This window comes from Thermobia domestica, chromosome 18 (genome assembly GCF_964235325.1).
Source record: "Thermobia domestica chromosome 18, izTheDome1.hap1.1, whole genome shotgun sequence".
Taxonomy (NCBI): Eukaryota; Metazoa; Arthropoda; class Insecta; order Zygentoma; family Lepismatidae; genus Thermobia; species Thermobia domestica.
The window spans coordinates 125,336,176-125,352,275 of NC_137471.1; the positions used below are offsets into that span (position 1 = coordinate 125,336,176).

The window sequence follows — 16,100 nt, forward strand, 5'->3', positions numbered from 1 at the left end:
CCGTTCTGTAGCACTTACTTTTATGTATTAGCATTTTACATGCTTTCTTTCTTGAAAACCAACTTACAAATTTTCTGAATGCTTAGCTTTATGTGAGAGTAAATGTAGCAAATATTGAACCAAATCCGGAAAGAATTGTCCGAAAGAAAAAAGTTGTATGATTTTTCCCATAACAACTAGATTCTAGGACATAATTGTAGGTCATATGGAAATAACAAATATAGATTGGTAATTGAGCCGCCTAATGGTGTGAAATAGCTACATTCTGGTCGCTCTTTAATGTGACTCAACTTAAACCTCAATAACTCAGACCCTAATTAAGCTAGGAATTTAATTTTGGTATCTATGTATCTCTGAAGGACGAGGCTTTCCGCCGATATGTATTCTAAGTATGTGGTGGATACCACGGCAGACAGGAGAGGGCAAGTACGTGTACTTTTATTTTTTGCATAAGAAATTTGGGGATGGCATTCCTTCCCCTTTGGGGGTACACTCATAAAATACATATAGACGGAAACCTTCATCCTTCAGGAACACATTGCTACTAAAATTATCCTCGTAGCTTAATTATAGTCTGAGTTATTGAAGTTTAAATTGAGTCACATTAAGGAGCGACCAGAATGTGACTGTTTCACACCATTAGGCGGCTGAAATTTTGCAGTACCTTCTTGTTACCCCCTGTATATTATAATTTATAAACAAAAAGCTTTGTACACATTGTTTATTTATTTCCTCTTTCAGGTTGACGAGTTCATTGCCAGAGGCATTAACTTCGTAGATGACTTGACAGAGGAGGAAGAGCGTTTAAGAGAAACCACCTTCAGGACAAGGTTGGATATAAGCGCATCCATTTTGCAGTTGCAAATGGATCTTGTGACACCTGATGTTGAGGTCAGTACACTTAGATTGTTCAAGACTGTATGATAGGTGATTTAATGACAATAGTAAGGTGAAATGTATTAACCGAAAATGTTAGTGATATTTTTATCTTTCTTTAAAATTAGTTTATATGGTTCTTTTTTTTTTTTGTGTGTGTGTGGCGACTATTGCAGTAGGTAATCATATGTAAATTTAAATATTGTGATAAACTCCACGATAAATGGATCGTACAAACCATATATAAACATATGCTCGAAAAGTAGGTATTCACCTATATGTTCAGAGACTGTATTCTGTGTACTGCGAGTAATGCTTTCTGCAAAGATTGGTAATCCTTTATTGTGAGCAGATTGCTTCCGCGAGCTATCAGGTTGGTAACCTTGAGACGAAAAGATGTCTCTATCTCTTTGCTGTTCATTGTTGCTCATCGCCTTTGAATGATTGAGACCGTGTCTTAACGAGTGAGTTCAGAATGATGTTACGTCGTGAGCATGGTGACAGTGAAAGACCAGTTTCCCATTAGATTTGTAGGTACACAGGCTCCTAATCTCCATGGAGTGATAATTGAGAAATTTACGGAGACTAGATCGATAAAGAACTATAAGAAAATGGTAGACTATCCATACGAAACGAAGAAAAAGTGTACGATATATTAAGAGCTATGCAACGTAGTCGTAGCAAATACTGCGATGCTACATATTGTACTACTGCATGTTAGGTGTATAGTCTTTCCGAAAGTATAACTTAAAGGAGAAGTAACAAATGACTTTCCTGAAAATTTCTCTCCAAAATTATCGTATAAATGAAGAATTGAAACCTCAATTAGAATCGTCAAATAGATTTTTCTTGATACACTTTTTATTATTTTCAATAAATGATACATACTATTCAATTTTCCGATATTCTCTGAAAAAGGATGTTAGAAAACTGAAACCGTTACAAATTATAATTTAAAATAAAGTGTGTTTTAAGCTTTGGTCAGTGTTTCTTTTGTTAAAATAATCAATCCAAAGCCATGGATAGTCTTACTATAATATTCAAGTTGTCTGCTTGAGCTCCTTCGTGGTTAGCGTACGCGTCTTTAGCGTGGCAGACCCGAGTTCGGTTCCCGGCGGGAGCTCATGTTCGGATTCAGTAGGTCCCGTCTCATATAGCCTCGCCGCTGAAAGGGGTGTTAAACTCAAAATCAACTGAACTCAACTCGTCTGCTTAACTCGATACAGTATATTGTTAAACTGAAGACCTAAAATTTCTTTGACATCCGTATTATACATATAACCGTAGCTTAATTCATGACTCCATTAATTTCGATACTCTTTCTCTGAGATTTTGTTGCTTATCACAATGTTTCTACTGCCTTGCTAGCTTCTAAATTTTGACCTTACGATTATGAAAATAAATGAAATTTCTTTTGATATTTTAAAACGATTTCTTTCATATGAATCAACTATTAAATAATACATGTTTTTGTTTATGCAATATTTAGACTGGAAGTTTATTATTATTATTATCATTTTAAAAACTGAAATGAATTTTAGTTTTACGCCCAATGATTATGCTCTTTAGAGTAAAGGACGGATGATAAATGAAACTGAATGATTATGTAAGAATTGGTGGAATGAAAATGTAGGAAACGTGAAACTATGGATACGATGTTATATACCGTACGTTCACATGATCTGTGATCGAACCTGGGTCTCATATCCTGGTGTTACTATTCAAATATTTAACAATTAGTGTACAAATATAGATAAATCTTTCTCTGATATATTTGAACATAGGTAGTTTCTCTTAAAACAAAATGGTTAAATTTCTTCAATGTTGCCACTTACATTTCTTTCCTCTACGTATATCAATGATCAAACCTTAAAGATTTATTTATTTATTTATAATTCTAAAAATATTAATCAAATAAAATTTATAGATGTTTGTACAGAGGTAATTAGATGATAAATTTTATTGTCAGAGATATTTAAATTTATTTTAAGATACTTACTCGCATTTTTAAAATTTCTAAGTACATTATTACGGATGTAAGTGATTGGTGCAGCTAAGGTTCAATATTACAAAGTAACGCGTTTATGAAGTACTCGAACTTAAGCAAGGGAGACCCGGGTTCGATTTCCGGCGGGAGCTTCTGTGTTTCGGATTCCACGTTAATCAGTAGGTCCCGTCTGATATAGCCTCGCTGCTGGAAGGGACGTTAAACTCAAATCAACTCAATTGAACTTAAAAAAACGTGAAATGATAACATTGCAAATACTTTTGTCTAAGCTTTTTATTAATGCCTGTTTAAATCAGTTTTATGCAATTTGTATTTGAATAAACGTTCGACAAATGCATATAGTGTGAAATGGTTGTACGAAACTTTTGAACGTCAGGTTTGATCGACCGCCACAATGTACTTTAGAAAGGTGTTGTCCCGTACTGCAGTAGCCACCAAATACTCACATTACTCTTTCTTATTGGCTTTTTTACTGTTCTGTTAAAAAATCAGAGACATTTGCTGTGAAGTTATATGTTTATCAAATTTCAACGATATTTTCCCATGTTCGCCTCATTCCTTGACGTTCAATGGAGTTCTGATCTTGTATCATCGTCAACACTTCTGCATCCATATCTGCAACGTTTCGATCCAAGTTTTATCCAATTTGTAACAAAGCTTAGTGTTAGGATATTGCCCTATTTCGATGTGTGTGTTTCGTACGATGACTTCACATTACATACATTTGTCGCAGGCTTACCCAGATACAGACTGCATCAAACCAGCTTAAATAGGCACGAACAAGAAGCTTGGACAAAGGTGTTTCCAGTGTTGTTATATCATGGTAATATTTTAAAGGGAGGCAGCTGTACTTTAAAAGTTTATAGGGATACCTTGTACTTAAAACTTATATAAATACAGATTAACTTTAAGAAAATGAGTATAGACTTTGAATAGACGTTAACGCTGTAGAATTTTAAATGTATATAATTTTCTACATTATTATTATTATTATTATTATTATTATTATTATTATTATTATTATTATTATTATTATTATTATTATTATTATTATTATTATTATTTTAGGAGAATAGTTCTGATTCATCAGAAAGCTTCTACTCCATCGATTACACGGATATGACGTTAGAAAAGAAGAACCCGGATTTGACAGAAGAAAGTGACGAAGGTATCACTGAAGACAGTAGTAGCTGGAGTACTGCGTCTGAGGTATGTCTGCATCGAAGTTTCTACTGCTTTAGTACCTTGTAATTTTTATCTTAACATTTACGAAAATAAATGTAGCTTTATATGAACGAATTATCAGACTTCCATACTATGCTGTGCATAAATGTCGGAGTCTTATACAACAGTTATGTCCGTCCGTCTGTCGAGAGATATCAGAACAAAAACGGTAAGAGATATCAAGAAGCAACTTTTCTCAATCATTTTAGCGTCCCAAGAATAGGTTCTATCTCCTCCCTTAACTCTTTGTTCAAACCGGAAGAGGTTCAAATTAACCATTTCCTGTTTCAACGTTGGTTGCCATAGAACAAAAATGGTAATAGACAGCAACAAGCGGTTTTCTGTAATCGATCATCGTCTTAAGAAAATATACCGTCACAACCCACAACACTCTACCAAAACCACAAGTGGTTGAAATTACTAATACTTCCGGTTTTAATATTGTCTTCAATAAAGCAAAAACGATAAAAAACGTCGAGAAGAGTTTTTTTTTTTTTTTTTCAATCGCTTCAGTGTGCAAGAATAAGTTTCATCACCTCTGTTAATTCTCTGTTCAAATCAGAAGTGGTAAAAGTCTAATATTTCCGGTTTCAACGCTGATCACCATAGAACCAAAACAGTAATAGATAGCGACAAAGGGTTTTTTTTTTGCAATCGATTCATCGTCTCAAGGGAATGTGCTATCACTACCAACAACACTACGAAAACCGATAGTGGTTGAAATTTACAAGTACTTCCGGTTTTAATAGGACTCTCCATAGAACAAAAGCAGTAAGAGATAGCAAATAATGGCTTTTTGATATGGATGGAGGAACAGGTCTTATCTTTGATCTTATTCCTCTGTTGGAATCAGTAGTTATAGAGGTACTACTTCAAGTTTAAATATTAAATTTATATAATTTGGAATCTACAGTAGTTTCACACGAAACTTGTTTGTTTAATAATATTTCGTTTATTTAATACAATGGACCACATTTCACGAATCCCTCTATTCGTGCAAAAATCGGTTCACGAACGATATTTCGGGCTATGAACACACACTTGTATGCACGCTATCAGTAGTGTTTTCAAACATTTGTCATAAACATTATTTGTCTTTGTGTGGTGTTCAAAAATTTCTTTACACTTTTTTGTATTTTAGTTTTCATTATATCTAGTTTAGGATAATTTAAGAGTATTTTCATTTATATTCTTCATCACAAAAAATATTTAAAAAGGTAAAAAGTTAAAAAAAATACATAGCATGTTTCTGCGGCCAGAATAGATCAATTGTTGTGTATATTTACATTAATTTCAATAAAAGAAAATAATTTTAGTTTTTAATCACTTCAGCGTCCCAAGAATAGGTTCTATTTCCTCCCTTAACTATTTGTTCCAACTGAAAAAGGTTCAAATTAACTATTCAAAAACAGCTTACGAAACGGATTAAATTAGGGACCCGAGGGTTCACTGTATTTAATATGAATATGTAATTCTTATTCAAACATTTTATTTATTATATTCTGTAGTTGTTAAATACATTTTTCCAGTGGCATACGCAGAATATAATTAGGGGGGGGGGATTCAAGGACTCTATTTCATATACTTTCAGGACAAGTGTGATTTTCATATATATAGGGTGCTCAAAACAATACCGTCAACGCTCAGAAGGTGATATATCATTTGACGCTTATATGTATTAAAAAAAAATACGTGAAATATACTGTGACACATCTCACCTTAGCATACGTTATTCCCAACACGAGGAACCGAGGAGCTGGGGTTCCCTAATACTTCAGACGTCCCGCTTACGTATTCCGTATTTACTGTTGTCAAAGCTTACATTTTGCCTACTTAGATGCACCTTTTAAGTCACAGTATATCTAAAAATTCTGTTTGTAGCATGTCTGAAATTTATGTTGTGAGGGAATCCCTTGCGTACACCTCGCACATTACTGAAATAATGCATTTTTGAATGGCATATGGCTTCCTTTACACTCATATGTAGCACCACTCCACGGTTTCTCTTGTTGCATTGTAGCTTTTTCACTTTGAGGCAGTTCTAGCTCAACTAAGCAACTTTCTCCATAGGTCCATATGAATGTTCTTTATTAACTGTGTTAGGAATCACCTTTCAAACGTTGTACTTGTTGTTATGAAACACGATATATTGGCCAGAATGGATAACTCACCACAAATAAGTATCATGCTTATGAATACACAAGAATATTCTCATTTAAATACGGATGTACATTGATATAAAGATACATTTCAGGTTAAAAACACATACAAAGGATACATTTCAGTGATAGAAACACAGTGAAGTATACACGCTTGAAAGCGAGTTCAATATTTGGTGTGCAAACCTTTATTTTTTTTAACGCAGCTTAGATACGAGAATGCATGGACAGATACAATTTTTTACAGTATTCTGGTGAAATTTCTGTAACCTAGACGTGTTTTATAGCTTTTCTTAATTGAGAAACTGAACTGAAGTTTCGTTCAGCCACTTTCCGCTTTAAAATTACCCAACAACTCCATCATGTTGGAAGTGGGTGCACTGGTTGATCTCCATAGGTAACTACTCGTTAAGCATATCGAGAAAGACAGTTCCATTCATTAATATCCCTTCAGGCATGAACCACAACTCTTTAGGAGAAATGGCACTCAGACCATGATTTTAGAATTCTTTACGGTGGGAATGATGTAGCGTTGAAAATCCCTTGTATTGGAAGGCATCGTATGTGTCTACAAAAGGTATAAAATTGCAATACTTGGGTCTCTGCCGAAAGCATAACTCTTCTCTATTGTTCAGCAGCTCATCCCTGGTACTTTTTACAAAATGTCAATGAATCGGCAATGTTCTTGGTCGGCAATTTCGGCTTTTTGGCAATCTTATAAGATTTGAAATTGGCACATAATAACCTCCTGCGGATTGTCCTTCGGTTAGGTAGATTCCTATCTTTTAGCAAACCAGCCTGGATTGCTTTGGCTGATCTTCTGGGTGACTTCTTTCCTGCCAAAAGTATGGCATCATCCATACGCTTAGTTGTGCACTTTTGATGTCCTTTTGGCTTTTTCCAGCTTTTTCCATAATTTCCAGTGGTTTGAAACTTACTTTTACTTATTGCTCTGGCAACTGTTTTTTGTACCAACCCAATCTGGCAGAAATTTGGCGAGTACTGTAGCCTTCTTCACTCAGAATCTTTATTTGTGCGTGTATTTCCTATGAAATTCTTTTCCCAAGCATAGTCACTATTATTGCCCTTCAACGAGAGTAGAAAAAGAACAGCACGCCTTCGGTACGAACAATACAATCTCTAGACACTTATGTGTTACCCACTATAAACAATTAACAGACTACCAACCTAGCAGACAACACTATCACCTGTAAAGAGAATGTCCACTACGTGATGGAAAAAAACGAGTGAGTCATCCATTCTGGAACTTTTCCTTACATACGCCACTGTACTTCTAATTTCTTTCAAAAATTCTTTAAGAATATTTGTTTTTCAGTTGTCACTTCTTTCCGGCTTTGCTATGTATGTCTTCGATAGGCGTAGCCCTGGTTTCCATTACAAATGGGAGTACAGGTGTAGACACTCGGAGAGTTATTTGAGTTACAAGGTTCAACCTCCGATAAAATCACATCGGAAGAAGATGCACAGGCTGGCAGCAGCTCGTGAGCTGAAGTGATTACTCATAACTCGTATTCTAATTTATCTTTTGGTCCAACTAGATTTTTTTAAAAGAATTCTATTGTGTTTACATATATTATTGATGGTTATCCAGTTAATGTGACTTACCTCTGTTTTCTCTTTCTTTGAATTAGGATCTAACAGCAGAGAGTAGTGTTGAGAGTTATCTTTTTCCTTTTGAGACAACCTCAGTGTTACCGTCACATCCTCAGTCCATGTCTGTATCGTGGCTGAGAATGATTCTTGGTTATACACCTGTATCATTTTTGGCTATTGTTAGCGTTTCTGAAGCCGAACGTATCAGAAGCCTGCTGATAATAGCAACTGCAATAGGAGTACCTACACCCCGCCTGGTTACTTGGCAGACGATTCAGGTGGGGATGCCATGGAACATCGTGGACTTACCAGAACACGATTTCAGTGGTATTCCTCCTGAAGAATCGCCACTAACCATTTTCTTCAGAAGTATATGTTACCTGTGGCGCTTACTCCAGTTGAAGAGACGGGCAACACAGGCCATTACACCTAGAGAAGATTTGGTGGAATCAGGTGTAGCTGAGGTTGCATCTCAAATGGAGGATGGACTGCACTCACGCACCGAGGAGGAAGTTGGCAGCCACAGGGAGGAAGAAGAAGCAGCAACTGGAATATCGACCGTCATGGAAGACAGAAGAACTAAGCGTGTGTACGGTCCAGTTGTTCGACCGCCTCCCCGTTCCAGGTAATACTTCAAAGTCTTATTTATTCGTATATATATTCTTCTGAAAATGGTTGTGGGTTATGCACTTTTAGCGACCGTAGTATTTCTCAGGCCCAGCTTGTTAAAGACCTGAGAATTATATTGATAATGATAACAAGACTAAAACTTAATCGAAATTACAAATTTTATTTTATTATTTGTTAATGCACTAAAATTGTATTTATGTTCACACGAATTCTAATTTCTTTTTTATCTTAGTTCTAGGTTGACCAGGATAAGAAGGTTTATTTTCAGACGGAGACAAGGAGAAAGGGTAAGACGATAAAATAGAAATTAATTTTTAATCAATAGGAAGTTTGTTATTTTTATTTATTTATAATTATGAAATTTATAAGTTTATTTTTTGTCTTTGTACTAACTCTAAGCGTAAAAGTTGTGACAAAAGGTTTAAATTGTTTATGTGAAGATATTAAGATAGAACTTCCGAAGAAACTAAATTGACGCTCACAATTCTTAATTTAAATTCAGGAATGCGTGTAACTATGCGTTAATGCCGAAATATTCAATGCAAGTCACCATCTTCTTCAGCGTGTAATGGATCATTGCATCAAGAAAATCACGACCCAAATATTCTTTGCAGATTGAAAAGTTTGAAGCAAATCATATCTACTATTCCGAGCTATCAGGGAAAGTGATATTATCAGCTGAGCTTTATTAGTTAATACAAACTATTTTCGAACTAATTGATTTTATTTTTATTTTTCACCATATTACCAGGAAGCATAACTACACAGATAAAAAGAAAAAAAATTCTCACAACACAGATGAAACCCCAATAATTAATTGAAACAGAAACATTAATGTGTTATAAATTACCATATTTGCTACAAACTATCCAATGTTAGATGTAAGCTTAACCATACCTGAAATACTTTTTTTAATTATGTGATGGAAACATAAAATGTGATTAAAACGAGCAATGTGTTTTTGTAAATAAATAACCTTCTGAAGAAGATGGAGGTTCCCATTGAAAATTTCGGTATTGACAAATATTTAGATGCATTCCGGAGTTTAATTTAATAGCTCGTTAGGGTATAATTTAACTCAGTTTTTTTCCTTCGCTGCTACCTCTCTGAAAAGGAAGAAGTGAAACTGTCATCCATACTTATAATTTCGATCTTCTATTACAGAAATAAAGCGAAATCCACTAATCAATCGTACCTTATCCCAATTCTAGAATACTCTTAGCGTTTAATGAACAAAATGTTCACAGATGAGAAATATACCAATCGATAGAACAAAATGATATGTGTGACTTTACAAGATCATGCGTAGTTTTTGAGAAAATGGAGGGAAAAATAATTAATTTATAAACTTAAAAATGTATCCTGTACGAGAACTTACACGTACATGAGATAAAACATGTTAAAGTGACCCTCCATTAAGCTTTTTTTTATGACATAGATTGTTAATGAGATATAGTCCTAAATTATCATGAACTCTTAAATTTTTATTTTTATTTAACTAAAATATTGTCCAAAGATAAGACCATTGGCACAAATTCCTCTCAATCTTGGAGCTGGGGGGAATGTCTCCCCAATAATCCGATTTGAAATGTTTTTTTTTTGGGGGGGGGGGAATGTGATACTATTTGTGTCTACTACAAAGAAAAGTGAGATGAAATTGATGTCCCTTGCTGTATAATACACAACAGGTTCACCTCGAAAATTATTCATCTACCGTAATATGAGTCTCATCTCCCCTCCCCCCTTCCAGAATAAGCCTCAAATCTGCCGGCCTCTCAATGTTGAAGACACCTGTGCTCCCCTGATCCTTCACAGCATTGTTTTCCTACTTCATAACTATTTTGAACATCGCTTTAAAAAATGAACTGTCTTACTCGTTCCCCCCAATGTTGAAGACAGATTTGCACCGATGGAGAAGACAAATCGATAGATCCACGGAAATGAACGAAATAATGTCGTTCTTTACAAATAATAAATGACTGTTTTTAATATGCTGGAAGAAATCATACTACACATGTGGCAAAATTCACTTGAAGTAGGAGATTGTACTTATTGTTGACACAAACACTCTTTATCTATATACTATTGAATTCCCAGCTGTTAATGATGTTTATATGAGACTAGAGATATTATGTAGAAAATAAAAGTACAGGGGTATTGTTACAAATAAGATGAGTCATTGATGAAACGGATTTGAACTGGAACTAAAATAACTTGATTTATATTTCGTAGGAGGAAGCAACACGAAGACGGATCACTCCACCACCAACTGAGGAACGAAGTCATCCCATCTCTCCTCCTGGGACCTCGCAGATGGAGCGTGAGACGATGGTCAAAGAAGTTTTCGTGGAGGAGATCAAGGAGGTAAGCTGATTTATTATTTATTTATTGATTGATTGATTTCAATGATACTAATAACAGTATTAGATTGAAGTCATGCAAATGGTTATTTTAATATTTACTTTGCAAAACTCGCCGGTGTTGAGATAAGCCTAGAATTAAAGTCGATGTTTAGAATACTCGGATGTTGCTTTCTTTTTAACCCAACAATCGGCACGTGTATAATACCCTTGGTGTAACCACGTTTTTACCAGTGCGTTGCATCCCATTCTTCTAAATGCTTTCCTACAAGAAGTTATTCTCAGAGGTGAGATACGAGTTTCAGCAAGGAGGGAGTTTCTTTTATCTGTAGTTACGTTGTTTATTAAATTGAATGCCTTCTGGCTTTGCGGAACTCTCAGCAATAACTTTAATTATTTTTCTTGCCTCCTTGATGATTTGATGAATTTCTGCTTTAGGAAAACCTTGACTATCTACAAACACTTGAAAATTTTTTAATGTGGTGTTAATCATCTCTTTGAAAGCTGGAAAGGAAAGGAAAATAAATATATTAGATTCTCAAGAACAATACTAATTTTTTCTTTCTTTTTCATAAGTGCTTCTCTATTAGCTCTAGAGGTGGAGAGGCGATTTTAACAACCAGTTCGGGCGAATCTGTGCGAACTAGCTGAATAACATCACTGATACTGATTTTTCTTTTCTTTTTACGAAACGTAAGTAGCTTAGAATTATCATTATATATAGTTTTCTATATGAAATTTCAAGAATAATAAAAAATGATTCACTATTGTTATTAAATTTATATTGTTTTATTATAGCGCGAACGGCGAGAAGAACCAACAAGACGGAGAAAGCAGAGACAAGAGGTCACCGAGAGGTCACCGCGAGAGCACCAGCGTGAAGCCGATGATGATAGCCTGAGTGAACACCCAGTTCAGGTAAATTGTGACTCATATATATATATATATATATATATATATATATATATATATATATATATATATATATATATATATATATATATATTGTTTATATATACATTATTTGTATATTTGTAAGATTGATACAATTATAAAATGTTTATAGATTTATTCACAGAACATATTTTTATTACAGGAGCCGCCGTATCCTTTATCTTGGCGAAGCAGAATTCTGTGTGTGCTTAGTTGTGCAGCTAGCTTAGTTGTCGCCCCGTTTTCGGCTTTTTTGTGCTTAGAAGCGGACCCATGCAACAATTGGTGTAAGTTATTTTGATATTTTAATCTGTACAAATTAGTGTTATCACCATAAGAGTTATGATCATTAATCTTTATGAGTTAATCTTTTATGTACCAGTATAAAATGTTTACTTGGTTACACGGTGAAACCATCTTATAGCACTGATTACTGATGCTATCCGTTGAACTGAAATGCAACTAATTCATACCTAGTCCAGTACATTGCAACTTTTTGCGGCAAACAAGTCTAGTTGTCTATATTTATTTATCTCAAATTATATATATATTGTTCAAATTATATATATTTCATTTAAGTTTTCTCTTTGTGAACGAGACTTCCTTCGAAATTGCAAAAGAACTTTTCGTGTTTACAGACACGTAACATCGTGACCCATCTGTCAACAGAGATCAAGCAACCTACTTCTTCCACCCTCCATTGTTTGTTGACACAATGTTGTATGTATCAAAATTCTAAATTGTCTTGATCATAGAGATAAGTAAATGGCAGTTTTCCTCGTTTAATAGTCGCAGTTGAATTTTCGCATTTAAAAAACGGTACAAAAAGTGCTACTATTACGCAAGTGAACACGGTAGTTTGATTATAAATGTTTAGGTCATTAGCGAAGCCATGACTACTTATATGTCGATCTTACTCGACTTTTGCCCGAATATCACCCATTTTTTGTGTGATTGGATGCTTACTGTGAGGAGCATCTTGGATATAAAAATTTCCACCAAGAAAGTGATTGTTATCTTATCTTACCCATAAATAGCACAAATTTCTTAAAAGGTATGTGCAATATTTACGCCTTTACTGAAATAAAATTGTAAAATGTAGCGCAGTTTTGCGGGAAGTTCACTTATCTTAATGGTGCAGTACCTTACGTCTAACTACTTACTTTATGGCCTATTGAACCCGGAGGTTCAATGCCGCGTTCACAGAAGCTTTGCACTGACTTCTATCCTTAGCCAACTGAATTCAGTTTCTACTTTGTATTCCTATTTCTGCGAGATCCATTTTAATATTGCCCTCCTATCTGCGCCTAAGTCTTTCTAATGGTCGTTTTCCGATTGATCTTCCAGTCAAGACTTTGAAAGCGTTCCTGCTTTCTTCCAGCCTGGCTACATGACCTGTCCACCTGACCCTCTTAGATTTGATGACCCTAACAATGTTTGGTAAACCGCATAAATTATGTACTTCCTCGTTATGAAGTTTCCGCCATTCCCCTTTTCCGTTCCTCTTGTGTCCGAATATTCTTCTTAGGGTCTTGTTCTCAAATACTTTCAATCTACGTTCTTCCCTCAGAGTAAGCGAACATCTTTCGCAACCATACAGCACAACAGGCATGATTATCATTTTATATATTTTAAGTTTCAAATTCCTGGACAGAATTCGCGACGACAAGAGATTTTGAACTGAATAATAAATAAATATAGATTTTGAACTGAATAAGTACAAATTCCCTTGTTTTAGTCGACATTTAATTTTTTCGTGAATATGGTTTCCATCTATTAATATTGATCCTAGATATTTAAAAGTATCCACTTACTTCTAATTGTAAGAATCCCATAACTTATACATCTACTAGCTTCAATTATCAACTGTGAAATGACCTTATGCCGGACACGCTGCGACTTATATATCCAGAGACTTGAGAAACTAGCTCCATTTTGTACGCAAAAAGCCTTATATAATACTGTATTCAACGTGTAACGTCCCTCTAAATACCATTAGTTCCCATGAGTACTAATAGTTCCCAGATGAACCCAAGTACAAAAACTGAAATTAGAAATAATGCTATTTTAATTGTATAAAATATAATAATTCAAATCCTCATTATTTTTATATTTTTGTTCATTTTAGATCTACGAGAGGAAAGAAGAAGAGAGTGGGAAAGACAGCATGGAAACAGGGATCTTCCTCCCAACTTACTTCATCTCCCCCATAATACTGAATGTTGCTGCAAGGAGTATATGTACTGCTGCTGCTGCTGCTTCATTCCTTGGTGCGACGACAGTGAGTGAGAGTGCTTCATCTAAAGAGGTATTGAGGTAAAAAGATAAGAATATCTAAACATAATATATCTTTCGTTTTATCAATTCGCTTTAATGTCCTTATCTGTATTATGTATTTGTAAGTCTTCGCTATTTCTCTTTGACGTCTGTGTCTCGGACTTTCTGTATTACTTGTCTGCAGTTATGATTTCGGGTAATTTGACGGACTCTCAACTCGGCGACTTTTGAGAAATATTTCATCTTTTTCAATCCTTTAGGTTGTCATTTTGCAGAAGGGTTAAGTATTATGTTAAGATTAAATACATCTTTATTACCTATCTTTTTGCCTCAGAATATTCCAGTTCCTCACGAACTAAAATTACATCCATAAGACCAAAGGATGATGTGTATATATATGTGTATATAATTTATGTAGTAATTGTAGTTATTCAAAATTTAATAGTAAGCTTTTGCTAATTCTCAGTAACAAGTCGTTTTGTAGAATCTAATACAGTGAAACCTCACAATAACGGACACCTCCACAATACGGACAGATTTTTTTTTTTAATCCCGTTAAAACTGTTTGTATTATAATAGGATAGGAGCCTCAGCAGTCTTCTTTTCCCCTAATGCTTTAGTAAGCTCTTTGTTCTCAATTTATACATATTCAGTACAAAAAATGCTTCCTTCAATTAAAAAATAAAACGTGGTCACGCTAAGTAAACAGAAATTCTCTTCTCTACAAAACATCTTTCAAATTCAATCTCAATAAATTGGTGAACCACTACACATAACATTCTTCATTTTCCTGTACATCTATCCAAACTAAATTGCTTCCTGGCATTACTCCTTCAACACTTTCTATGGTGGAGAACCAATTATAAGGCCAAGAATTCTACGCGAGGTTTCTTTTCTTCCCTAAAAATGTCACTACTTCTGTTTCCCTTGGTAGTTGCATCTTCCCCTGCAACCCCACATAAACACATCTCTTCAATAATACTTTTATTTGTTTACAAACCGAATTCCTATTTTACTCCCCCAACAATTTGAACATGTTCTCTCTGTAACTAAAATTTTTATTTACAGACAGATAGCTATGTCCTATCAATGCCCGTTATTCAAAGGTATCACTGTAGTAGGAAGATTTCTGCATGAAGTTTATATTGTATTGAGTTTATAACAGTATTTAATGATTATTGTTACACTTTTATTCTTCAAGAAAACAAAAATCATCATTACTTAACCTCAAAAGATCAAAGAATGTTTCAAATTGTTTCATATAAGTTTCATATAGAACCAGTAGTACAGGACTTGTTCCAACATTCAAGTGAAAAATGTTGAGTCATCCTTCCTATATCATTGGCCTGTCTCGCTGGGGCCTTCACATCTTCGGTCTGCTGACGAAGCCGCTAAAATGACAGGTTTTGATGAGATGACATTTCACATATGATGAAATGAAGGCCACCTTACAACAGTGGTTCAAAGACCACCTTCCCGAATTCTGTGTGGAGGGATTTAAACAGTATCGTAATTGAACAAGTGCCTGAATGTTTGTGGTGACTTTTGAGAAACATACTGACTGTCAGTCACATTAAGTAAATATTTCAGCGACTGTAGATTTTAAATACAAGAGAGAACTATGAAATTATCTAGTACATAGTGTTAAAAAGTCAGGTCAATGTATTCACACATGATGGTGCTACACTTCCGAATGGGTTTGATTTATTTTAAAAGTTAAAGGTGGTTACAAATATCAAACTTCAGACTTAGTGATCGAAAGTTGAGAATACCAATATTCCAACTGTTTCTTTACACAATACATATGCACTGTTATAGACTCAATATAGAAATCAGTAAAAATAATAATAATAATATTAAAATAAAAAAATAAAAAAAATATAAAAAAGTAAAAAAAATTAAAAAAATATAAAAAAGTAAAAAAAAATAAAAAAAATAAAAAAATAGTTAAAAATATAAAGTAGGTAGAAAGTAGTGTTAAGTAGAACAGTTGTGTAGGAAGTAGAATGTAGTGTAGTA

At 34.4% G+C, this 16,100-nt stretch overlaps 1 protein-coding gene across 1 annotated transcript in view; it reads left to right on the forward strand.

Annotated features, from left to right (window-relative positions):
* LOC145675233 (uncharacterized) overlaps positions 1 to 14,220 on the forward strand; it is a 36,620-nt gene extending 22,400 nt beyond the window's left edge. The window contains exons 3-10 of the mRNA XM_081745615.1: positions 742 to 891; positions 3,953 to 4,093; positions 7,920 to 8,506; positions 8,744 to 8,798; positions 10,744 to 10,875; positions 11,670 to 11,789; positions 11,968 to 12,091; positions 13,933 to 14,220. Of these exons, the coding sequence (XP_081601741.1) occupies positions 742 to 891; positions 3,953 to 4,093; positions 7,920 to 8,506; positions 8,744 to 8,798; positions 10,744 to 10,875; positions 11,670 to 11,789; positions 11,968 to 12,091; positions 13,933 to 14,093 (1,470 nt within the window). The 3' untranslated portion in view covers positions 14,094 to 14,220. The remainder of the gene's footprint in view (positions 1 to 741; positions 892 to 3,952; positions 4,094 to 7,919; positions 8,507 to 8,743; positions 8,799 to 10,743; positions 10,876 to 11,669; positions 11,790 to 11,967; positions 12,092 to 13,932) is intronic.
* The last annotated feature ends 1,880 nt before the right edge of the window (positions 14,221 to 16,100 follow it).